Consider the following 26,963-nt stretch of genomic DNA (forward strand, 5'->3'; position numbering starts at 1 on the left):
TTTGCAGTGGCTGGAGGCCCTGGTGCACCCATTCTCTCTCTCTCTCTGCCTCTTCCTCTGTCTGTTCCTCTCAACTAACTAAATATTAAAAGAAAAAAAAAAAACTGGAAGCCAGGCGTGGTGGTACACACCTTTAATCCTAGCACTCAGGAAGCAGAGGTAGGAGGATCACCGTGAGTTCAATGCCACCCTGAGACTCCATAGTGAATTCCAGGTCAGTGTGGACCAGAGTGAGACCATACCTTGAAAAACCAAAAAATAAAAATAAAATAAAATTTTAAGAACTGGATAGCAGCAACACAGGGGAACCTGTGCCATTCATTATTACAGTGCTATGTGCACATATCTAACTTGGGCAACATGTCCTTAGTCCTCCAAGATTTACAAACTCAAATAAACCCTATGTCAAATTCTGCCTTAAGGCTTTTTGGTTTTTATTGGTTTTGCAGTTACTGGGCAAGTGCTCTACCACTGACATACATCCCCAGCAGGTTTTAATTATTTATAAAATGTGGTTCTCAGCACCTCAATGGGAAAAGGCCCTTCTATTTTTTTTTCACTAATCTTAAAATTAGTCATAACAATCTGCTTTATGTTAATTGTTTGTATGATCTAAGGTCGTCAGTAATGATATCCTCTCATACAGATGCCCATAATCAAATAATGATCCTGTAATTTTCAAGATCCTCAGACCTTTTCTGAACATCAAGTAGGTTGAGTCCTTCCATCCCCAGATAGACAGGAATTTCATCCCTGTTCAACAATGCACATGTTTCAGAAAATGGACCTCAGCCATCAATATGAAGATTAAAGGAATGAAATTTCAGAGGGGAAAACTGAGGGAGGATACAAAAGGAAAATTGAGAGGATGCAGAAAGGGAAAGGGGCCCTAATCTTGGCATCTGGTTTAAGTGTCAATAATTTTAGTACAACTCAGCCAGGTGTGGTGGCGCACGCCTTTAATCCCAGCACTCGGGAGGCAGAGGTAGGAGAATCACTGTGAGTTCGAGGCCACCCTGAGACTCCATAGTGAATTCCAGATCAGCCTGGGCTAGAGTGAGACCCTACCTTGAAAAAAATAAAAATAAAAATAATTTTAGTACAACTAACAAAACTACACACAGACAATTTTTTGTTTGTTTGTTTGTTTGTTTTTTTTTTTGAGGTAGGGTCTTGCCCTAGCCAACGCTAACCTGGAATTCACTATGTAGTCTTAGGATGGCCTTGAGCTCACAGCAAACCTCCTACCTCTGCCTCCCAAGTGTTGGGATTAAAGGCATGTGCCACCATGCCTGGCTCCAGACAATTTATTGTTATAAAGATATTTCAAAATAAGAATATGGGCTGAAGCAATGGCTTAGCAGTTAAAGCACTTGCCTGAAAAGCCAAAGGACCCAGGTTCAACTCCCCCAGGACCCATGCAAGCTAGATGCACAGATGGCACATGCATCTGGAGTTCATTTGTAGCAGCTGGAGGTCCTGGTATCCCCCTCCTCTCAGTGTCTCAATTAAAAGAAAAAAAGGGGGGCCAGGCATGGTGGCGCAAGCCTTTAATTCCAGCACTTGGGAGGCAGAGGTAGAGGACTGCCATGAGTTCAAGGCCAGCCTGGGACTACAGAGTGAATTCCAGGTCAGCCTGGACTAGAGTAAAATCCTACCTTGAAAAAAACAAAACAAAAAAATATTAAAACAACAATGAATCATGCTTAAGACCAAAGTGTGTATGTTTAATCTTACTCCTTTCCCAGCTATATATTTGTAACTTTCTGAGAAAATCATGAACAAGATTGTAAATCTTGTTTATAGTCAAAACATTTATCTTAACTTCCTTATGACCTCTTTTTTTTTTAAATTTTTTATTTATTTATTTGAGAGTGACAGACACAGAGAGAAAGACAGATAGAGGGAGAGAGAGAGAATGGGCGCGTCAGGGCCTCCAGCCTCTGCAAACGAACTCCAGACGTGTGCGCCCCCTTGTGCATCTGGTTAACGTGGGACCTGGGGAACCGAGCCTCGAACCGGGGTCCTTAGGCTTCACAGGCAAGCGCTTAACCGCTAAACCATCTCTCCAGCCCCCTTATGACCTTTCTAAGAATTCCTCAGAGGGCTGAGGAGATGGCTTAGCAGTTAAGGTGTTTGCAGCTTTTGCATGCGAAGCTTAAGAAGCCAGGTTCAATCCCCCAGGTCCCACATAAGCCAGATGAAAGTGACACATGCATCTAGAATTCATTTACAGTGGCTAGAAGCCCTGGCGTACTCATTCTCTCTCTCTCTCTGTCTCTCAATCTCTCTCCCTCCTTCTCTTTGTCTCTAATAAATAAATCAAAATTTTAAAATGTTTAAAAAAAACAAACAAAAGAATTCCTTTGACCCTTTTGGCAAAGGTTTTTATCTTATTAACCTGTAATACTATTCAGTGCTCAGGACTGCTTACGAAACTCTAACTCTTGTTTCAAAAAGAAAAAGTGGTAATACTCTTTATTTCTAGGATCAATGGAAAAAATATCAATAACTTGCCATTAACTATAAGTTTATTATTAGGTTTGTTAAGTATATTCTATGAGATTTACGAAATTCTCATTGGGGCTGGAGAGATGGCTTAGCGGTCAAGGCATTTGTCTGCAAAGCCAAAGGATCCTGGTTTGACTCTCCAGGACCCACATAAGCCAGATGCACGAGGGGGTACATGCATCTGGAGTTCGTTTACAGTGGCTAGAGGCCCTGGCATGCCCATTCTCTCTATATCTCAAATAAATAAATAAAATTATTTTTTTAAAAAAAGAAATTCTCTTCTAGTAATGCAAGGGGATTATGATTGAAATGTACATGTATGAAAGCTGTCACTAAAAGTTTTTTGAAGGGAGCCGGACATGGTGGCACACGCCTTTAATCCCAGCACTTGGGAGGCAGAGGTAGGAGTATCACTGTGAGTTTGAGACCAGCCTGAGATAACATAGGGAAATCCAGGTCAGCCCGTGCTAGAGTGAGACCCTACCTCAAAAAATATATGTACATATTTTTTTTTCTTAAGGGCTAGAGAGATGGCTTAGTGATGAAGGTACTTGCCTGCAAAACCAAAGGACCCAGGTTCTAGTTCCCAGGACCCACATAAGCCACATGCACAAGGTGGCACATGCGTGTGGAGTTCATTGGAGTGGCTAGAGGCCCTGGTGAGCCCATTCTCTCTATCGGCCTCTACATCTCTCAAATAAATAAATATTTTTTAAAAAACAGCCCTTTAAAAATGTTAAAAGGACTTCTGGTCAAGATGGCATCCACATAGCCACACTTCCTGGGGAAGGAAAAATGGACACAGATCCTGAGGAGAGAATCAGCTCATCATACCTCAACGGGGCCCTAGCTGAAACCAAGAGTAATTGGGGAAATGAGCAAGAGTGCTGCTTTCTTGGTGAACTTGGTACCAGCACAAAGGTGAAGGAGATCCATACAGAGAACACTCAACTCCTACCAAACCAGATATCCAGAGACATAGACGCTCCCAAGACCTCATCACTGAAGTAGACCTAAAACAAACCCATCATGGCTCAGGGAAATTTGCGGGAGAGAGGGCGGAAAGATTGTTTGTGCCACAAGCTGGGACATTATGCACAAAGACACTGCCTCTTACTTGTAACTGATGTCTAACCCCACAATGCAAAACCTATTTTCCTCAACGAGCAGGGTCCCTGAGGAGGGGGGAAGGCAGGGAGGAGGCTAACAATGGTACCAACATGACTATACACACTGTGTACATAACTAATAAAAAAATTGGAAAATAAAGTTAAAAAGGAAATTCTCTTCTAATTATCATAAGTTGTGATTGAGACTGGTCTGCATTTTCCCCTTTCTAATAAACATCAAGGTTTAAGGTTCAAAGCCATGCTGGTCTCATATAATCAGGGAAGATTTCCCCTCTTCCCTTTTATGTTCAAGGTACCTGGTAAGTTTCTGCTTATCAGATAAAGTAAGATGTTATTTTCCTCTAGCCACTTTTATGACTTTTTACTTTTGAGACAGTTTCTCAAAGTATAGACCAAGATGACAATCCAGTTAGTGATCTGCCAAATCACCATATACTCATGCAAACTCAGGCAGAATGGTTGAGGATTACAGAAACCTAAGAGATGAATATGGGGAATAATGTATCTAGGGCTAACCATTCTTACACGACAGTACTGTATTGAGCTTGCAAAGGGAGAATATCTCTAAGAGACATGACTAGCTTCCTGACAGAAAACTCTCATTTAAGGTCATGAACTCAGGGAAGCCTAAGATAGATCAAGTAAAAAATAGGATACATATGTGTCAACAACAAGTAATTAGGCTAAGAGAAGTAAATTCCACTGAGAATCAAACCATAAGCACAAAGGAAGGTCGAAGACTGGAGAAGGAACTCCAGAAGGCAAGTGGTCTCTGGGTATCTAAACTTATTTTCATTTTGAAATTCATAAAGCTTCCAAGTCCAATGCTTAATTTTTAAAAGATTAGATTTATGCTAATTTCTGTCCATTTACTTTTCCCCAGTCAAATACACATATAATTGTTCTTCCATCCATCCATCATACTCCATTTTCATTTCTTTATTTCAAAACCTAGCAGAACTGCCAGCCATAGTGGTGCATACCTTTAATCCGAGCACTTGGGAGGCAGAGACAAGAGAATTGTCATGAGTTCTAGGCCACCTTTAAACTACACAGTGAATTCCAGGTCAGCCTGGGCTAGAGCAAAATCCTACCTCAATAAAAAGAAAAAGACAGTCTCTAAAAATGATGAAACACATACACACAAAAATACACATTTCTGCTATGCAATTTTAGTATCATGTATTGACCATAATTGTAACATTCGGTAAATAAATAGTTACTGTGCAATGTAATACCATTTTATACTCACAAAAAAGACTATGAAAACAAAAACAAAATAAATAAATAAGGCCAGGCATGGTGGTGCATGCTTTTAATCCCAGCATTTGGGAAGCAGAGGTAGGAGGACTGCGATGAGTTCGAGGCCACCCTGAGACTACAAAGTGAATTCCAGGTCAGCCTGGGCTAGAGCGACACCCTACCTTGAAAAACGAAAGGGGACAAAAAAAAAAAAAAAAAAAAAACAAACAGACTATGGGCAACATGAAGTCTTGAGCTTAGTCTTTTGTATAATGACCACAATTTACCCAATTCTGTAAGTAGTGGTTACAGTAAGTACTGGAACCAGAAATCAGTGCCTAAAAGGTTCCAAGTTATCAGTCTTTTTTCTTTTGGTTGGTTTAATCTAATAATGCTTTTATTTTTTCCAGATTGCTAAACACACTAGCTATCTGCCAAAACAAGTAAAAAAGAGGAAGCAAGAACTTAATACTTCATTTATTTGTTAATATTTTATACTACAGTTACAAATTTAATCAAAATTCTCTCTAACTGAAATATCCTCTAAATTTAAGATTTGTTAAATATAATTCTCAGGTCCTATAATCTAATTAGAATTATAGGACTCACCTGTTTCCTTAAGTTATCATTCAGTTCTTTCAGTGTATCAAAAGAAGACCTCAGTCTCTTGCTTTCTTTATTCTTTTCCTTGAGAGTTTCAGTTAAGTGTTCAATTTCTGCATCATGTTGCTAGGAAGGAAAAAAAAATCTGATCTAAAAAATAGTTAAGAATCCCCTGTCACCAATTATTATTGAATATGACTGGGTTAGATTCTCTCATAAAAATAATAAATAAATAGAATGCTACTGAACATAAATTTAGTTACCTTCTTATTACTAGGACAAAGAACCTGACAAAAAGCAGCTAATGGGAGGAAAGGTTTTTATTTTGGCTTACAGTCTCACAGGGAAATTTCATAATGGCAGGGACATTGCTTGAGGACACCATCTCTGCAACAGCAGGTGGAAAATAGCAGCAAGCCAGTGAGCTAAACTCTGGCAATGGGGAGCTGGCTATAACACCCATAATCCCCCAACAACACAGCTCCTCCACCAAGGATCCAGCTCCCAAATTACCATCAGCTGGGGACCAAACATTCAAACACATTAGTTTATGGGGGACATATGATTCAAACCACCACAATAAATGAATTAAAAAGCAGAAATCCTTCAATTACAAAAATTCTAAGCAGTGTATTTAAGCATGGGTGACTAATATAGAACACGATTTATAAAACCTGAATAATCAAGGATAGAGGATGTAGCTTGTTTGGTAGAATGCTTGCCTAGCATGCATGAAACCCTGGGTTTGGTTTCCAGCACCACAAAAAATCTTGCATGGTGGTGATGTGCAACTAATTCTAGCATTTTGTAAGTAGAGACAGGAGGAACAGAAGTTCAAGATCATCCTTGGTTAATATCTCAAAAAACAAAACAACAATCAAACAAAAAAATAAATAAAACCTGTATAATCAACCAAATTAAAAACAAAACTTCTTTTTTTGGGGGGATGGACATTTGTGAAAGAAAAAAGCCCAAACACTATCATTCAAATTTAGTATCAATAAATCATTTTATTGCTTCTGATCAAAAAAAAATTTACCCAAGGAAAGTCAAAAATATTTTTATCTAACATCATAAAATAATAAAGCAACAAAGGATTTCGGGTCCTTTTCAAGGGAGTAATAAAATATTCATAGATTAGACAGTAAGGTTTACATTACCTTTAAAGAATACAAGAAATATTCTACACAAAGCTGGAGAGCTCTGTAGCACAATGTTGGCCAGTACACACAATGCACAGGCTCTCTAGGCTCAATCTCTAGTACCACAACAAAAAAGAAAAGAGGGACTGGAGAGATGGCTCACTGGTTAAGTGCTTGCCTGTGAAGCCTAAGGACCCCGGTTCAAGGCTCGATTCCCCAGGACCCACATAAGCCAGATGCATAAGGGGGTGTGTGCATCTGGAGTTTGTTTGCAGTAGGTGGAGGCCCTGATGTGCCCATTCTCTCCCTCTCTCTCTGTCCCTCTCTCTCAAATAAATAAATAAAAATAAAAACAAAAAATGTAAAAAAAAAAAAATAGAAAAAGGAGATGTAGCAAAGGAGACAGGCAGGGAGGGAAGGACGGAGGAAGAGAGAGAGAGACAGAGAAAAAGAAAGAAGGAAACAGAGACAGACCAGGTAGACAGGTTAGTGGGTAAGAGTACTTGCTGCACAAGCATGAGGACTTGGGTTCAGTCACTAGCACCCACATACAAAGACAGTGTGAGCATGAATGCCTGCAACTCCAGCACTGTGGGGACAGAGAGAGGTGGACTGCTGGCTCCCTGGTCAGCCAGTATAACCCCAAATTGGGGAAATCCAGGTTCAATGAGAGACTTTTTCTGCATATGTACAGGGCACATGAAAGTTTTTTAATTTTTTCTTTCTTTTTTTTTTTTTTTTGAGGTAGGGTCTCACTCTAGCCCAGGCTGACTTGGAATTCACTATGTAGCGGTGGCCTGGAACTCATGGCGTTCACCTACCTCTGCCTCCTGAGTGCTGGGATTAAAGGCATGTGCCACGACGCCCAGCAAGTTTTTAAATTTTTTAGTTATTTACTTGTGGGGGGATGAAGAGAGAATGGGAGCACCAGGACCTCTAGCCACTGCAAACAAACTCCTGATACATGTACCACCATGTGCATCAGGCTTACATGGGTTCTAGGGAATCAAACCTAGGTCATTAGGCCTTGTAAGCAAACACCTTAACTGCTAAGCCAGCCCTGAAAATCTTTTGAAAAATATTTATTTATTTATTTGACAGAGAGAGAGAAAATATGAATATGGGTATGTAGGTCCTCTAGCCACTGCAAAGAAACTACAGACACATGTGCCACCTTGTGCATCTGGCTTATATGGGTACTGGGGAATAGAATCTAGGTCCCTAGGCTTTGCAGGCAAGTGCCATAACTGCTAAGTCATCTTACCAGCCCATCACTGAAATTTTTGATACCAGCTTTACATTTCAGAAACAATTATTTTTAAATATGTTTTTATTTAAGCCAGGAACGACAATACATGCCTTTAATCCCAGCACTTGGAAGGCAGAAGTAAGAGACCACTGGAACTGTGAGTTCAAGGCCAGCCTGGGACTTCAGAGTGAGTTCCAGGTCAACCTGAGATAGACTGAGACTCTATCTTGGAGGGGGGGGAACAGCAAAAAAGACGAATAAAATATTTTTATTTATTCATTTGTGCATGTGCACATGCAAGGGGGAGAGAGAGAGAGAGAGAGACAGACAGACAGACAGACAGACAGTGTGTGTGTACACCATGGCCTCTTGAGAATGCAAACAAACTCCAGAAGCACTATGTGCGTCTGGCTTTACGTGGGTACTGGGGAAACAAACTCAGGCCAGTAGGCTTTGAAAGAAAGTGCCTTTAACCACTGAGCCCCCTCAGAAAGTATTAAATATGTAATAAAAATTCTCTGAACTCCACACTAATTTCCTCCCTAATCAGTTGCATAAGCAACTTAAATCAACTTCCTCTTTAATTACACTTAAACAATAGCATAGTTTAGATTTAGATGATGAATACTTATTACACCTTATACTTTCAATTTATCACAAACTATTAAAATAAGTTTCTATAGGAAATTAAGGAACTGAATTAATTTCTCTCTTGCAAATAATTATAAATATTATTTCATTAATATTTATATTATATTCATAATATATATAATTTATAACACTTATTTAAGAGTAACAGCCAGACAAATCTAAATAGAAAGAATCAAGAAAAAGAGGAGCATGGAGAGCCAGATGTGGTAAAACACACCTGTAATCCTAACACATATGAAGTTGAGGCAGGGAGTGTGAATTTGGGGCCAGCTGAGCTACAGAGTAAGTTCAAGGCTAGCCTGGGCTACACAGCAAGCCTCATCTCAAAAGAGCAAGGGATAGATATATAGCTTAGTAGTGAGTGGCCAGCCTAACATGCATAATGTGCTAGGCTTCATCTTCAGCACTTCCAAAACTTTTTTTTTTTTTAATCAGCATTTCCTTACTCCTCTGTTAAAAAAAAAAAAGAGCTGGAGAGATGGCTTAGGGGTTAAGTGCTTGCCTGTAAAGCCTAAGGACCCGGTTCGAGGCTCGATTCCCCAGAACCCACGTTAGCCAGATGTACAAGGGGGTGCATGCGTCTGGAGTTCGTAGGCAATGGCTGGAGGCCCTGGTGTGCCCATTCTCTCTCTCTCTCTCTCTCTCTCTCTCTCTCTGCCTTTCTCTGTCACTTTCAAATAGGTAAATTAAAAAATGAACAATAAATAAATAAATAAATAAAAAATTTAAAAATCTGAAAAAGTTTAATTATTTCTTTTCAACTTTAAATGATTTCTTTCATAGCAGAAGATAGTTGTAATATACTTATTTTATAATTAGTCTAATATTTCTGCTATCTAATTCTTCTACACCTAGAGGGTATTAAAAATATACACTATGAATTCTAAGTCAGCATGGGCTGGAATGAGACCCTACCACAAAAAAGCAGGGGGGCTGGAGAGATGGCTTCTTTTTCTCTCAAATAAATAAGAATAAAAATATTTAAAAATTAAAAAATATATATATACACTATGAGGGTTTCACATCCATCATTTCAGGATAAACCCCACTATACACTATGTCTCCTACTGATGTCAAATAAAAACCCTAGTCAAAGCCAGGCATGGTGGTGCATGCCTTTAATCCCAGCAGAGTTAGGAGGATTGCCATGAGTTCAAGGACATCCTGAAATGACATAGTGAATTCCAGGTCAGCCTGAGCGACAATAAAACCCTACCTCAAAAAAAAAACAAAAAACACCTTAGTCAAGACAAAACTTGTGAGAGTCATGAGTACAAACCAGCCAGAGCAGTGGTGGCCTAGTGCTGGGAACAGTCATCTGTAAGGGAGTGCAGGGCACAGCTGCAGGCACTTAGCAACAGTATATGATATGAGCAGAAGCATTCATAAGGCATTGGAAAATTGACTTTGACTGCAAAGTTTGCTCAAGGATTTGTTATTGAAATATATAATCATAAGAGAGAAAAATTCTTATAAAAAACAAGTTAAAGTAGACACACATCCATGTATGCTTAAAATCTTGGATCCTGCAGGAACAGAATCATCTACATTAATGAGGGATGCATACATGGAAAATGGACAAAACTTTGCTTTAGTTTATTTTATCAAATACAGTTTATAATCAATGATATCTACATGATCTGAGAGAACAGATTCTTCAAGCTAAAGATTCTATTGTGTGCCAGTAATTCTGACTGGTAATAAATGTGAACTAGAAGATGAAGGGGTTACAGAAAACAAAACTGAGGGGCTGGAGAGATCGCTTAGTGAAAAAACGTGCCTGCTTGCCAAGCCTGACAGCCCTGGTTCAATTCCCCCACACCTGCCCCAGTATCCAAACAGTCAGATGCACAAAGTGGAGCATACATCTAGAATTCACTTGTACCAGCTAAAAGACATTCTCCATCTACCAATGTTGTACATAAATGAAAATGGTGTACTGAATACTTCATGCTTCACAACTTGTTCTGGAAAGTACAGTAATGAAACTTCTAAAACTACTATTTTAAATTATGAAAGTCCAAAGGGATTTTGTAAAAAAAAAAAACGGGGGGGGGGTGTGATCTGGAAAGGTGGCTCACTAAAGCATATTATTAAAAGTATTAAAAGATATGAGTCAAAATAATCAGCAATAAGGAAGGAAAGCACATCACAACAGATTTCAGAGAAATTCAAAGAATCTTAGGGACATACTATAAAAGCATATACTCCACAAAGTATGAAAATATGAAAGAAATGGATGATTTCCTTGATTTATATGACCTACCTAAATTAAATCAAGATGAGATTAATCACTTAAATAGACCTATAACAAGCATGGATATCCGAACAGTTATCAATAATCTCCCAACTAAAAAAAGTCCAGGCCCAGATGGATTCACTGCTGAATTTTACCAGACCTTCAAGGAAGAGCTAACACCATTGCTTCTTAAGCTTTTCCAGGAAATAGAAAAAGAAGGAATTCTACCAAATTCCTTCTATGAAGCCAGCATCACCCTGATACCAAAAGCAGGCAAAGATAGAACAAAAAAAGAAAATTATAGAACAATCTCCCTCATGAATATAGATGCAAAAATTCTCAGCAAAATATTGACAAACAGAATACAAGAATATATCAGAAAGATCATTCACCCTGACCAAGTAGGCTTTATCCCAGAGATGCAGGGATGGTTCAATATATGCAAATCTATAAATGTAATACATTATATAAATGGGTTGAAGGACAAAAATCACATGATCATCTCCTTAGATACAGAGAAAGCGTTTGACAAAATCCAACATCCCTCCCTTCATGATAAAAGTCCTACAGAGACTGGGAATAGAAGGAACATATCTCAATATAATAAAAGCTATTTATGACAAGCCTACAGCCAACATATTACTAAATGGGGAAAAACGGGAAGCTTTTCCACTAAAATCAGGAACAACACAAGGGTGTCCACTGTCCCCACTTTTATTTAATATAGTTCTGGAAGTCTTAGCCATAGCAATAAGGCAAGAGACACACATAAAAGGGATACAAATTGGAAAGGAAGAGATCAAGGTATCATTATTTGCAGATGACATGATTCTATACATAAAGGACCCTAAAGACTCTACTAGCAAACTGTTAGAGCTGATCAAAACCTACAGCCATGTAGCAGGATACAAAATAAATACACAGAAATCAGTAGCCTTCATATATGCTAACAACAAACACACAGAGGATGAAATCAGAGAATCACTCCCATTCACAATTGCATCAAAAAAAAATAAAGTACCTTGGAATAAACCTAACCAAGGAAGTAAAGAATCTCTACAATGAGAACTTTAAAACACTCAAGCGAGAAATTGCAGAAGACACTAGAAAGTGGAGAAACATCCCTTGTTCCTGGATTGGAAGAATAAATATTGTGAAAATGGCAATCTTACCAAAAGCAATCTACACATTTAATGCAATCCCTATCAAAATTCCAAAGGCATTCTTCATGGAAATAGGAAAAACAATCCAAAAATTCATTTGGAATCACAAAAAAAACTCGAATATCTAAAACAATACTGAGCAAAAAAATAAGGCCGGTGGTATCACCATACCTGATTTTAACCTATAGTACAGAGCCATAGTAACAAAAACAGTGTGGTACTGGCACAAAAACAGACATGTAGATCAGTGGAATAGAATAGAGGACCCAGATGTAAGTCCAGGTAGCTATAGCCACCTGATATCCGATAAAAATGCCAAAAATACTCATTGGAGAAAAGACAGCCTCTTCAGCACATGGTGTTGGGAAAACTGGATATATATCTGTAGAAAGATGTAAATAGATTCTTCTCTTTCTCCATGCACAAAAATTAAGTCCAAATGGATTAAAGACCTTAACATCAGACCTGAAACTCTGAAACTGCCTGAGGAAAAAGTAGGGAAAATTCTTCAACATATTGGTCATGGCAAAGACTTTCTGAATACAACTCCAATTGCTCAGGCAATAAAACCACAGATTAATCACTGGGACCTCATGGAATTACAAAGATTTTGCACTGCAAAGGACACAGTGAAAAAAGCAAAGAGGCAACCTACAGAATGGGAAAAAATCTTTGCCAGCTATATATCTGATAGAGGATTAATATCTAGTGTATACAAAGAACTCAAAAAGTTAAATAATAAGGAATCAAACAAGCCAATCAAAAAATGGGCTATGGAGCTAAATAGAGTGTTCTCAAAGGAAGAAATATGAATGGTGTATAAGCATCTAAAAAATGTTCTACGTCACTAGTCATCAGGGAAATGCAGATTAAAACTACATTGAGGTTCCATCTCATTCCTATCAGATTGGCTACCATCATGAAAACAAATGATCATAAATGTTGGCGGGGATGTGGAAAAAGAGGAACCCTTCTACACTGTTTGGGAATGCAATCTGGTCCAGCCATTGTGGAAATCAGTGTGGAGGTTCCTAAAACAGCTAAAAATTGATCTACCATATGACCGAGCTATAGCACTCCTAGGCATATATCCGAAGGACTCATCTCATTTCCTTAGAAGTACATGCTCAACCATGTTTGTGGCTGCTCAACTTATAATAGCTGGGCAATGGAACCAGCCTAGATGTCCCTCAACTGATGAGTGGATAATGAAGATGTGGCACATTTATACAATGGAGTTCTACTCAGTGGTACAGAAAAATGTAGTTATGAAATCTTCAGAAAAATGGATGGATCTGGATAGGCCTATACTAAGTGAGGTAACCCAGGCCCAGAAAGCCAAGCGCCACATGCTCTCCCTCATATGTGTATCCTAGCTACACATGATTGGGCTTCTGCGTGAGAAGGAAAATACTTAGTAGCAGAGGCCAGTAAGTTAAAAAGGAGATACAAAGGGAAGAGAAAGGAAGGGAGGAGGGTACTTAATAGGTTGATATTGTACATATGTAAGTAGAATGATTGAGATGGGGAGGTAATATGATGGAGAATGGAATTTCAAAGGGGAAAGTGCGGGTGGGGAGGGTATTACCATGGGATATTTTTTATAATCATGGAAAATGTTAATAAAAATTGTGAAAAGTTAAAAAAAAATGAAAGGAAAGTAGTTGCCTAAAGATCAGGAGGGAAAAGGCATAAGTGCTACCTGAGAAGCCTATCTTTAATGTAAATAGACATGTGACACCTTCTTTGTTTTATTTTGTTTTAGGGATTATTTTGAGATAGGGTCTCCCTACATAGCCCAGATAAGCTTTCAACTATGTACAAAACGTTTTTAAAAATGAAAGGATCAGCTATGTGTGATGGTGCATACCTTTAATCCCAGCACTTGGGAAGCAGAAGTAGGAGGATTCCCATGAGTTCAAGGCCACCCTGAGACAACATAGTGAATTCCAGGTCAGCCTGAACTACAGTGAGATCCTACCTCAAAAAAACCAAAGAAAAGAAAGTATCAGACTAGAGAGATGGTGCAGTGGTTAAAGCGCTTAAAGCCTAACAACCCAGGCTAAATTCCCCAGTTCCCACATAAAGCCAGATGCACAAAGTAGTGTATGTATTGGAGTTTGTCTGCAGAGGCTAGAGACCCTGGCATACCCATTCTCTCTGTCTGTCTCTCTTCCCTCTCTCTCTGATTGCAAATAGATAAAAATATTTGAATTAAAAGAAAGAGAGGCTGGGTATGGTAGCATATGCCTTTAATCCCAGCACTCAGGAAGCAGAAGTAGGAGGATCACTGTGAGCTCGAGGCCAGCCTGAGACTACATAGTAAAGGCCAAGTCAGCCTGGACTAGAGTGAGACACTATCTCATAAAAGGGGATGAGATGGAGTAAAAGAGCAAATATTTGGTGACTATGAAAAGGAAACAAGCCAGAACTTATAGTAGCACCATAAAATTTGGAGAAACAATTTCTCACGTTTAAAGTTTCCATATCTTCTTTGGGTTTTCTTTCTTTCTTTTTTTCTTTTTAAACATTTTTACTCATTTGAGAGTCAGAGAGAATGGGCACACCAGGGGAACACCAGACACATGTGCCACCTTGTGCATCTGGCTTTTGTTTTTCCTTTTTTCTCAAAGCTTTGTTCCTGGGTATTCCCCAGGACTGAAAAACAAAGCAAAACCTTCCACATAAACTCTAGAATAAAGCCAGTCATTATGGCAGTGAAACCAGGAACACAGACTCCTGTAAAGATCATGAGGTAATATGAGAGAGACTCAGAAAGAGGATCTTCTCACTTTGATATTTATGCAAATATACATGTTGGGCTCACCCCTGAGCCATTCAAACACTAAACAAATCAAAGTCAGCAAAGCAAAGGCATGGAGAACTAATTCCGATTTTAAACTAGCTGGGCGTGGTAGAACATGCCTTTAATCCCAGCACTCAGGAGGCAGAGATAGGAGGATCCCTGTGAGTTCAAAACTAGACTGTAATTAGTCAGGCCTGTGGCACTCACACACCTTTAATCCCCAGCACTTGGGAACAGAGGTAGGAGAGTCACCATGAGTTTGAGGCCACCCTGAGACCACAGAGTGAATTCTAGGTTAGCCTGAGCTAGAATGAGAATTTGCCTTGACAGTAAACCAAAGCAGACAAAAAAAAAAAAGATTTTAAACAATTTCCAGAATCTCCGACGACCCCCTAAATAGCACATGCATCACTGCAACGGCTCTGAAAGCTGAACTGAGATGGGAGACCACTGTGCACAGGAAAAAAAGAACTGTGGCCTAAGTTCTAGTAAGGTTGAATAAATGTTGGAAAATAACAACCAAAATACTAAAAATAATCTCCAGAGGATTATAACAAGACACAAAATATATACAACATACTATCAAACAGATTTCATATACATTAAAAAAGTTGCTGGGCATATATAAACAAACAAGAAAAAAGGTAACTAAGTCTCAAGAAAAGACTCAACAGATACCAATTCTGAAATGACCTAAAAGTTGAATTGAAATCCGCTCCAGGTAAATGTAAATGTAAAGCCAGAAAGTTTTAGAAATAAACCAAAGTTAAAAAAGAATAGGGGCTGGAGAGATGGGTCAGTGGTTAAGGCACGTGCCAACAATGCCTAGCGACCCAGTTTTGATTCTCCAGTACCCACATAAAGCCAGATACACAAAGTGATGCATGCATGTGGAGTTTATCTGCAGTGGTTAGTGGCCTAGGCACACCCATTCTCTCTCTCTCTCTCCCCCTCCCTCTCTCCTTACAAATAAGTAAGTGAAATTTAAAATATATATATAATCAAAGGGAAGGTTAATATGATCAAAGTATATTTTATACAGTATAAACTGCTAATAAAATAAGAATGACACACTATGTCTCCTACTGATGTCAAATAAAAACCCTAGTCAAGGCCAGGCATGGTGGTACACGCCTTTAATCCCAGCACTTGGGAGGCAGAGGTAGGAGGATTGCCGTGAGTTTGAGGCCACCCTGAGTTACATAATGAACTCCAGGTCAGCATAGACTAGAAAGAAAACAAAACAAAACAAAAAAGTCAGAAATTTTAGGACCTTACACAAAATTAAAAAGCTCAGTAAATGAGTTCCAACAACACAGAGATGGGAAAAAAAATGCAGTGAACTTAAAAATAGATTAACAGCCAGGCATGGTGGTGCATGACTTTAATCCCAGCACTTGGAAGGCAAAGGTAGGAGGATCGCCATGAGTTCAAGGCCACCCTGAGACTACATAGTGAATTCCAGGTCAGCCTGGGCTAGAGTGAGACCCTACCTCAAAAAAACAAAAACAAAAACAAAAAAAGATTAACAGGGGCTGGAGAGATGGCTTAGTGGTTAAGCACTTGCCTGTGAAACCTAAAGACCCCAGTTGGAGGCTTGATTCCCCAGGACCCATGTTAGCCAGATGTACAAGTGGGTGCACGCATTATAGTTCATTTGCAGTGGTTGGAAGCCCTGGCATGCCTATTTCCCCCCCTCTCTCTCCCTGTCTGTTGCTCTCAAATAAGTAAATAAAAATAAACAAAAAATTTTTTTAAATAGATTAACAGAAACGATCCAATCTAAAGATCAGAGAAGATAGGAAAAACAGAACATAGCCTCAGTTATCTTTCATAGAAAAAGAACATATGAATGGACAGAAGAAAAGAAAGCAACTGGATTAGAAAAAATATATATATTTGAAGAAATGTTAGCTGAAAATTTCTCAAATTTGGCCAAAGGCAATAAAGAAACACAAAATTCACAAGGATAACCTCAAAGGATGCCAAGGTATATCATAAATGAACTGCTGCTGCATACCAAAGATAAAAGTCATGACATGATCTTCTTTATGCAGCATTCTGCTAATAGCAGAAATACAGGGACAGGAAATAGATGAGTTCCTGCCAAAGACAAAGGATGAGGAAAAAGGAGCTACAAGGGAGCCTAAGAAAACTTTTAGGATAGTGGAGACTTTTTTGATCATGGTGGTAATTATAATACAATAAACACTGTTTTTAAACTTATAGAAATGTGGGCTAGAGAGATGGCTTAGCGGTTAAGCGCTTGCCTGTGAAGCCTTAGGACCCCAGTTCAAGGCTCGATTCCCCAGGACCCATGTTAGCCAGATGCACAAGGGGGCGCATGCATGTGGAGTTCATTTGCAGTGGCTAGAAGTCTTGGCATGCCCACTCTCCTCTCTCTCTCTCTTTCTCTCTCTGTCGCTCTCAAATAAATACATAAAAATAAACAACAAAAAAAATTTAAAAATATGTTTAAAAAAACTTACAGAAATGTACTACAAATGCAATGAAATTTACTCTTCAAAGTTATACATACCATGCAGCATATTTAATATCAAGTAAAGAGGTATAACATACATATATAATATTCTTGCTAAAAAAATTAATCTGGGGCTGAAGAGATAGCTTAGCAGTTAAGGCACTTGCCTGCAAAACCAAACGAAGCAGGTTCGATTTCCTAGAACCCATGTAAAGCCAGACACATATGGAGGCACAAGCATCTGGAGTTCACTTGCAGTGGCAAGAGATCCTGGTGCACCAATTCCCTATCTGCCCCTTTCTCTCAAATAATTAAATAAATAAATTTAATCTGAATATTACTGTGAAGAAACAAACAGCCAAATTCATAATGTGACATTCTCTATTAAGACTGTTGAGGGGCTAGAAAGATGGCTGAGTAATTAAAGTGCTTGCCTGCAAAGTCCAATAACCCAGGTTCAATTCTCCAGCACTTGCCTAAAGCCAGATGCAAAAGGTAGCACATGCATTTGGAGTTTGTTTGTAGCTGCTAGAGGCTCTAGCATGCCTGTTCTGGCTCTCTCTCTGCTTGAAAATAATTTTTTTTTTTTTTTTTTTTTTTTTTTTTTTTTAGTAGCAGAGACCAGTAATCTAGAAAGGAGATACAAAGACAATAAAAAGGGAGGAAGGGGGTATTTAATAGGATGGTATTGTATATATGTAATTAGAAGAACAGATTAATGGGGGTGAAAAGGACTAAGTGAGGTCAGGGGAAAAGATTGAGTAAGGAAAGGTGGAGGGAGGGCTAATCAAAATCTAAGAGGATATAAATAAGTCATCGGAAACCTACATTTTTGGACAATGGGACACCCGGAAGCCATAAATTGTTACTCGAAATTTTTCAGTGCCAGGGATGGGATACCTTCCAGTGAGTTGTTGGCCAGGGAGGTCACTGATGCCTCCAAAACATTACAGGTCATTGCCAAGGCTCTTGGTTTCCCACCAGGAATAGACAGATGGTAAGACCCTATTGCTGAAGAATCCACATGCTTGGCCTGCAAGGTCACTGAGAAATCCTGCTGGAGCTGAGCTGAAAACCTTCACCAGCTGACAGAAAGGTGGAAAAAGCTATGCTGCATGCAGTTCAATGGCAGACAAAGAAATCACCAGTGGAGATACAACGGTGGACACTGCAAGTCTTAAATTTGGCCAGCCAGTTCAAATGAGGCAATGGGTGCAACAGTAGGACATCTGCTATAGGAGAAACCAACTGCCCTCTAATTTGACTGAATGCCTACTCCATGGGAGGGAATACATCCCTGATATTGAAAACTTAAAAAGGGTACTCATGAGCCCTAGGGGTGTAATGTCTGCTGCTATCTGGCTAAATGAATATACTATGTTCACTAAACTGTCCATTAAGCACTTCTCTTAATATTCATACCCTTATATTAATGCTACTATCACTTTTGGTTTGAGAATCTTCTCTTTTCAGATGGCAGTGACCTTGGGATGACTCAGAAGGCACCATGGTGCTGAGAAGAAGTGATAGGACTGCTCAGTAGTGAAATATCTCAATCACACTTTCCAAGTCCCAGGGTCCATTGTGGAAGAGGTGGCAGAAAGAATTTAAGAAGCAAAGGAAGGGTGGGACTGCTTACAATATGCTCCTCCAGACACAAAATGGCCTGGATATCCATGACCTCACAGTGCCTGATACTACCTACACAAGACCATCATAACAGGAGGAAAAGATCATGACATCAAAATAAAAAAGAGACTGACTGAGAGGGGGAGGAGATATGATGGAGAGTGGAGTTTCAAAGGAGCAAGTGGGGGAAGGGAGGGAATTACCATGGGTTATTGTCTAGAATTAGGGAAGTTGTCAATAAAAAAATAAATTGAAAAAAATTATTTGCACAAATGTGCCTAACACTAGGGTCCTTTATTAGGAGGAAAAGATGATGACATCAAAATAAAAGAGACTAATGGAGAGAGGGAGAGGATATGATGGAGAGTGGATTTGTGAAGGGGAAAAGTGGGGGACAGGAGGGAATTTTCATGGTTTATTGTCTGTAACTATGGAAGTTGACAATAAAAAGTTAAAATATATATTTAAAAGGAAAAAAGACTGTTGAGCTAGACCCAAGAAAAGTTTAGTACTCTAGATTTGTAGAAACCAAAAAGATAAAATAACAAATGTCATTTTGTCTAGTTCCTTGGTCAACAAATAAAACAAAAAAGCAGTAAAAGACTTTTTAGAGGTATATTAGGAAAGTAAATGAAGTGAATACAAACAGTATCCAGGGCTGGCTTAGAAGATAAGGTGCTTGCCTGCGAAGTTTAAGGACCTAGGTTCAATTTCCCAGTACCCACATAAGCCAGATACACAAAGTGTTGGGTATGTCTGCAGTTCATGTGCAGTGGCTAGAGACCCTGGCATGTCCATTCTCTCTTTCTCAAATAAATAAATAAAATATTTTTTAAAACTAAATTCTAAAAGCATTAAGTTTCTGAACTGATATGAATGTCTTTTAGGAAACAGTGTATTTTGATTTTTGCAAGTTACTTTCAAATGGTTCAGAAAATAAAGTGTCTAAGGAGGTATGCACAAAAGAAAAAGGGAAGGAGAAATAAGTAAATATGATAAAAATGTAAACATTAGTGAGTCTAAGTTAAAGAAAGGGAAAATTATATTACTTGAAAATCAAATGTTGTACAATTACCTCCTTTATAATTTGAAATTTTGTAAGAACCTCTTCTTCAACACCTTTAATTTTACTCAAGGCATTTTCATGTCTGAAAAGCAGTTTTTCTCTTTCCACTAGAAAATGTTCTCGTTTTTTTAGTTCTTCAGCAAATTTCTGTTGTGCTGTAGTTTCACACTGTATCAAAATACATGATTTAAATGATTTTTAAGTTTGTTTACAATTCTGCAAATTATATTCTTATTCAACACTGACATTAGTTTAATCAAATGGTTTTTAGCAATACATTGGCTACTAAGGAAAATGAGTAGTAGTTACACTTAATATAGCAAGTAAGTCAACATATAAATTCTCTCATAAACCAGTCTCCATCTAGAAGAATTAAGAGAATCTTGGGACCAAAAATGGACCACTACTGTACAGAATTAATTTAAATTTCTTGTTCAACTTCATGGTCATTCAAACCCTCCTGTATGTTACCTTACTGTCTTTCTATCATCTTGGGCTAAGAAGCCCCAAGCCTGGGTTAATATGCTGATCATTTTTCCTCATCCCCATAATAAATATGGTTAATACTAGTGGGGGAAAAAATCACATACCATGAAAAGTGGCATTATCCTTGTGAATTCATGCTCTGAAGAGCCTAAGGACCTGGGTTCAATTCCCCACATAAGGCAGATGCACAAAGTGGTACATGCATCTGAAGTTCATTTGCAGCAGCTAGAGGCCCCAGTGTATCCATTCTCATTAATTATTTCTCTCTGCTTACAAATATAGATGTGCGTATGTAGTATGTATATACATACGTACATATGTATATATGTACTGGGATGGGGACATAGTCCAGAGGATAAAGCACTTGGTGCTCAAGCATGAGGAATGAACATGCCAGGCAGGCATGGCAAAAAGCCAGTAATCCTAGTGCTTGGGAGGGCGAAACAGGGAATCCCCAGAGCAAGTCTGCTAAACTAGGTGAATTGGCAAGCTCTGAGTTCAAGTCAAATACCCCACCTCAATAAATATAGCAGAAGCAAGTGAGGAAGCCATCTGACATTAACTTCTGGCCTCTCATGCACGTGCCGCTACACACATGAAACACACATATACGCTCAGATACCATGGGCACACAAGAAAATGTACTGATACATGATACAACATAAATAAACCTTAAAAATATGCTAAAGGGCTGGGCATCATGGTGCACACCTTAATACCAGCACTCGGGAGGGAGAGAGGTAGGAGGATCATGTTTGAGGCTAGTCTGAGGCCAGAGTTACAACTCAAACCTGGGCTAGAGCAAAATCTTACATTGAAAAGAGCACAACAAGCCAGGTGTGGTGGCACACACCTTTAATCCCAGCACTTGGGAGTTCGAGGCCACCCTGAGACACTTTACCCACTGTCCTGTCCCTCCAGTTCAAATAATACTTCTTCCTAAAATTCACAGGAGAACTTGCTTTTCCTTAGGGGTAACTGTAATAAATGTTTCCATTGAGCTTTTTCTTTCTCATTTCTCTACCAGATAAATGTAAATATAGTTTTAGCTTTTCTAGTTTCATAAGTTGAAAGTGAATGCACAAACTTTTTTTTTTTTTTGAGGTAGGGTGTTTCCCTATCTCAAGCTTACTGGAATTCTTTTTTTTTTTAATTATTTTTATTAGTTATGTACACGGTGTGTATACAACCATGTTAGCACCATCATTTGCCTCCTCCCTGCCCACCTCACTCCGCAGGGACCCTACACGGGGAATGTGGGAAGTGCATTGTAGGGATAGCCATTAGTTATGGGTAAGAGTCAATGTCTCTGTGCATAATGTCCCAACATGTGGCCCTAACAATCTTTCCATCCGCCCCTTTCTGTGAATTTCCCTGTGGTTGATACATTTTAACTGCCAAACCCAACTTACTCCAAACTAAAACCCCAATCTTTTCCCTGGAATCTATTCTTCTTTCAAGCTGTATAAATCAGAAACATAAAAATAAAGCCGGGCGTGGTGGCACACGCCTTTAATCCCAGCACTCAGGAGGCAGAGGTAGGAGGATCGCTGTGAGTTTGAGGCCACCCTGAGACTCCATAGTGAATTCCAGGTCAGTCTGGGCCAGAGTGAGACCCTACCTCAAAAAACAAAACAAAAATAAATAAATAAAGATAGATCTCTTACCCTCTTCATCCGATGTATTAGATCAAGTCTAGACAAGTATACCTCTGCATTAAAGCTGCAGGCCCTTCACTTCTGTTCCTTGCCACTAGCCTAATCCATGTTAACATAATCTTTCTTTAAAAATATAAATTATTTGTATGAACAGACATGTGTGTACATGTGTACTAGGGTCTCTTACCACTGGAAATAAACTCTAGACAAAGACCAACATGTTACATCCAGCTTTATATGGGTACTGGGGAACTGAACCCAGGCTGGCAGACTTTGCAAGCAAGTGCCTTTAACCACAGAACCATCTCCCCTAGACCTGATCGTTATTTTTCTCACCTATAGTACAATCCAATCTAGTCTTCCAAATTCCACACCTAAAACACCCTCCAATCCATTTGCATAAGGACATAGTAGTTTACATAACTATCTTACTTTAAAAATCATCAGGTTTGGTCTAGAAAGATGGCTTAGCAGTAAAGTGCTTGCCTGTGAAGCCTAAGGACCCCAGTTCGAGGCTCGATTCCCCAGGACCCACGTTAGCCAGATGCACAAGGGGGCACACACGTCTGGAGTTCGTTTGCAGTGGCTGCAGGCCCTGGCATGCCCATTCTCCCTCTCTCCCTCTATCTGCCTCTTTCTCTCTGTCTAATGCTCTCAAATAAATAAATAAAAATAAAAACAAAAACAAAAGAAAATCATCAGGTTTGCCATGTGTGGTGTTGCATGCCTTTAATCCCAGCACTTGGGAGGCAGAGGTAAGAGGATCACCATGAGTTCAAGGCCACCCTGAGACTACATAGTGAATTCCAGGTCAGCCTGAGCTAGAGCAAAACCACCTTGAAAAACAAAACAAAACAAAAATCAATTTTTTAAAATATTTTCCTAGAATAACTAAATAATTAATTGATTATACCTCAAGAGCTTCTCAATACTAGAATGGCTCAGTCTAGGATATACTTTCATTTCGGCTAAACCCTCATTCTTCATGGTTTTATTAAGGTTTGTCATAACAATCTTACATCATCTCTCAATGTCTCCTTATCAGGTATTAATAATATACTTCTATTATCACTCTATTTAAATTTATAAAATTAGGACTTCCAATTAAGATGGTGGCGTAGGAACCATGCCAAAGCAGCCTGTGGGAGAAAAAGCAAAAAACAAAAAAAAAAAAAACCAAAAACCAGCAAAATACACTCTTCTAACCGGGCGTGGTGACAGACACCTTTCATCGCAACACTTGGGAGGCAGAGGTAGGAGGATCCCTGTGAGTTCAAGGTCACCCTGAGACTACATAGTGAGTTCCAGGTCAGCCTGAGCTAGAGTGAGATCCTACCTCAAAAAACCAAAAGGAAAATATACTCTTCTAGTAAAAAGTGAGATGTATAAGAAATTACCAACAGCAGCAAACAAGTAGAAGAGATTCAGAGCATCCAGAGCCCACATAGGCAGGCAGAAGCGGCTCCACCAGTGGTGGCACCAGGTCCGTGGGGCCACAGCTGCAAGGCTCAGATTTAGCTGCAGGAAAAGCCAGGTGAGGAGATTTCACGCACACCGGAGCTCTTCACAAAGTCAAGAAATGTGAAGGGAGAACCACAGCATACAATGGAGGAGCAGATCACAAGGTAGAGGATCACGTGGACCAGCAGAACTAGACCTACCATCCACAACCTCCCCTCCCCCACCACCAGAGCAAGCACCAGCAAGCACCAGAGACCAGGGGAAGGGAGCTCACAGCACCCTACACTGGTGACCAGAGCAGCAATCCAATGACCCAGCTGGCCTACTTGAACCCAAAATGCACCAAAGAGGGACCCAAGCAGTAGTGCAACATAACTGAAACCAAAATCATCCCAAAAGGTAACTGGGATTACACCAGGTCAGTACCCGCCAAATAAGCCTGGTATATAGGCCTGAACCAGCAGTGCTAATTCCACCTTCCATATCAGGATAAATTATATGTTAAATCTGATAGATGATCAGCTTTGTCATTCTTAAGCTATATTTTGGTCTTGTTATTTGTTGCTTCTTGATTTATAGTGGCTTTGTTTCCTCTTCTGTTGTACATTAGGCAAGGGTCTCACTTGGTCACAATCTGACTTAGAACCCTCAACAGACCAGAAATCTTAGTCTCCTAGTTGACAGGATTAAGGGTGTGGGGCACTACACACCCTAAGGGACAGTGAATTTGTCAGAGGAACTGGTTGTCATAATACCTACTCTGCATAAATACTCTGTGCTGTTTTTCATTAAATGTATACATTTTTTAGTTAAATTTTAGGATCTGCCTACACAAGACCATCATAGGAGGAGAAGAGATCATAACATTAAAATAAAAAAGAGACTGATTGAGATGGGGAGGGGATATGATAGAGAATGGAGTTTCAAAGGGGACAGTGGAGGGAGGGAGAGTATTACCATGGAATATTTTCTAATCATGAAAGTTAATAAAAATTTGAAAAAAAAAAAAAAAGACAAGGGTGTCCACTATCCCCACTTTTATTAAATTAGTACTGGAAGTGTTAGCCATAGCAACAAGGCAAGAGACACACATAAAAGGGATACAAAAAAATAAATAAATAAAATTTTTAAAAAAAGGGATACAAATTGGAAAGGAAGAGGTCAAGTTATCATAATTTGCAGATGACATGACTCTATATATAAAGGACCCTAAAGACTCTACCAGCAAACTGTTAGAGCTGATCAAAACCTACAGTAATGTAGCAGGATACAAAATACACAGAAATCAGTAACCTTCCTATATGCTACAAACAAACACACAGACGCTGAAATCAGAGAATCACTCCCATTCACAAATTGCATCAAAAAAATAAAATAAAATAAAGTACCTGGGAATAAACATAACCAAGGAAGTGAAAGATCTCTTCAATGAAAACTTTAAAACACTGAAGCAAGAAATTGTAGAAGACACTAGAAAATGGGAAAAAATCCTTTGTTCTTGGATTGGAAGAATCAATTTTGTGAAAATGGCAATCTTACCAAAAGCAATCTACACATTTAATACAATCCCCATCAAAATTCCAATGGCATTCTTCACAGAAATAGAAAAAGCAATCTGAAAATTCATTTGGAATCACAAAAAATCTTGAATATCTAAAATAATACTGAGCAACAAAAATAAGGCTGGTGGTATGACCATACCTGATTTTAAACTATACTATAGAGCCATAGTAACAAAAACAGCATGGTACTGGCACAAAAGCAGACATGTAAATCAGAACAGAACTCAGGACCCAGATGTAAGTCCAGGTAGCTATAGCCACCTACATTCGATAAAAATGCCAAAAATATTCATTGGAGAAAAGACAGCCTCTTCAGCAAATGGTGCTGGGAAAACTGGATATATATCTATAGAAGGATGAAAATAGATTCTTCTCTCTTGCCATGCACAAGAATGAAGTCCAAATGGATTAAAGACCTTAACATCAGACCTGAAACTCTGAAACTGCTAGAGGAAAAAGTAGGGGTGCCGGGTGTGGTGGCGCACGCCTTTAATCCCAGCACTCGGGAGGCAGAGGTGGGAGGATCACCGTGAGTTCGAGGCCACCCTGAGACTCCATAGTGAATTCCAGGTCAGCCTGGGCTAGAGTGAGACCCTACCTCAAAAAAAAGAAAAAAAAAAAGTAGGGGAAACCCTTCAACATATTAGTCTTGGCAAAGACTTTCTGAATATAATCCCAATTGCTCAGGCAATAAAACCACAGATTAATTGCTGGGATCTCATGAAATTACAAAGATTTTGTATGGCAAAGGACCCTGTGGATAAAGCAAAGAGGAAACTTACAGAATGGGAAAAAAAATCTTTGCCAGCTATACATTTTATTGAGGATTAATAGGCTATACAAAGAATTTAATAAAAAATTAAATAACAAGAAATCAAACAACCCAATCAAAAAATGGGCTATGGAACTAAAAATAAGAGTTCTCAAAAGAAAAAATACAGAGGGCTTACAAGCACTAAAAAAAAAATGTTCTACATCCCTACTCATCAAGGAAATGCAGATCAAAACTACACTGAGATTCCACCTCACTCCTGTCAGATTGGCTACCATCATGAAAACAAATGACCATAAATGCTGGCGAGGATATGGAAGAGAATCCCTTCTACACTGTAGGTGGGAATGCAATCTTGTCCAACCATTGTGGAAATCAGTGCGGAGATTCCCAAGACAGCTAAAACTAGATCTATCATATGACCCAGCTATAGCACTCCTAGACATGTATCCTAAGGACTCATCTCACTACCTTAGAGATACTTGCTCAGCTGTGTTTACTGATGCTCAATTAACAATAGATGGGAAATGGAACCAGCCTAGATGTCCCTCAACTGATGAGTGGATAATGAGGATATGGCACATTTATACAATGGGGTTCTACTCAGCGGTAAAGAAAAATGAAGTTATGAAATATTCAGGAAAATGGATGAATCTGGAAAGGATTGCACTAAGTGAGATAACCCAAGCCCAGAAAGCCAAGCATCACATGTTCTCTCTCATATGTGGATCCTAGCTACAGATGATTGGACTTCTGTGTGAGTAGGAAGAAAACTCAGTAGCAAAGGCCAGTAAGCTAGAAAAGTGGTATGAGGGGAAGAGAAAGGAAGGGGAGTACTTAATAGGATGGTACTGTATATATGTAAATAGAAAAATAGATTAATGGGGGTGAAAAGGCCCAAGTGAGATCAGGGGAAGAGACTGAGTAAAGGAAAGGCAGAGGGAGGGCTACTCAAAATCTAACAGGATATAAATAAATTATATGGGAAACCTACTTTTTTGGACAATGGAACACCCAGAAGATGTAGATCATTGCCTAGAAAATTTTCAATGTCAAGGATGGGATTCCTTTCAGTGAATTGTTGGCCCTGATGCTCCTAAAACATTATAGG

General features: G+C 39.1%; 1 protein-coding gene across 6 annotated transcripts in view; it reads right to left on the reverse strand.

Annotated features, from left to right (window-relative positions):
* Ccdc138 (coiled-coil domain containing 138) overlaps positions 1 to 26,963 on the reverse strand; it is a 151,770-nt gene that overhangs the window by 98,166 nt on the left and 26,641 nt on the right. For 3 of the 6 annotated variants that reach the window (XM_045148507.1, XM_045148510.1, XM_004651806.2), the window contains exons 6-7: positions 19,923 to 20,081; positions 5,493 to 5,612 (exon numbers count right to left, since the gene is read on the reverse strand). In XM_045148507.1, the coding sequence (XP_045004442.1) occupies positions 5,493 to 5,612; positions 19,923 to 20,081 (279 nt within the window). The remainder of the gene's footprint in view (positions 1 to 5,492; positions 5,613 to 19,922; positions 20,082 to 26,963) is intronic. The other 3 variants (XM_045148511.1, XM_045148508.1, XM_045148509.1) reach the window with 2 other exon arrangements.

The sequence above is a fragment of the Jaculus jaculus genome, chromosome 4, assembly GCF_020740685.1.
Source record: "Jaculus jaculus isolate mJacJac1 chromosome 4, mJacJac1.mat.Y.cur, whole genome shotgun sequence".
In the NCBI taxonomy this organism is placed as follows: Eukaryota; Metazoa; Chordata; class Mammalia; order Rodentia; family Dipodidae; genus Jaculus; species Jaculus jaculus.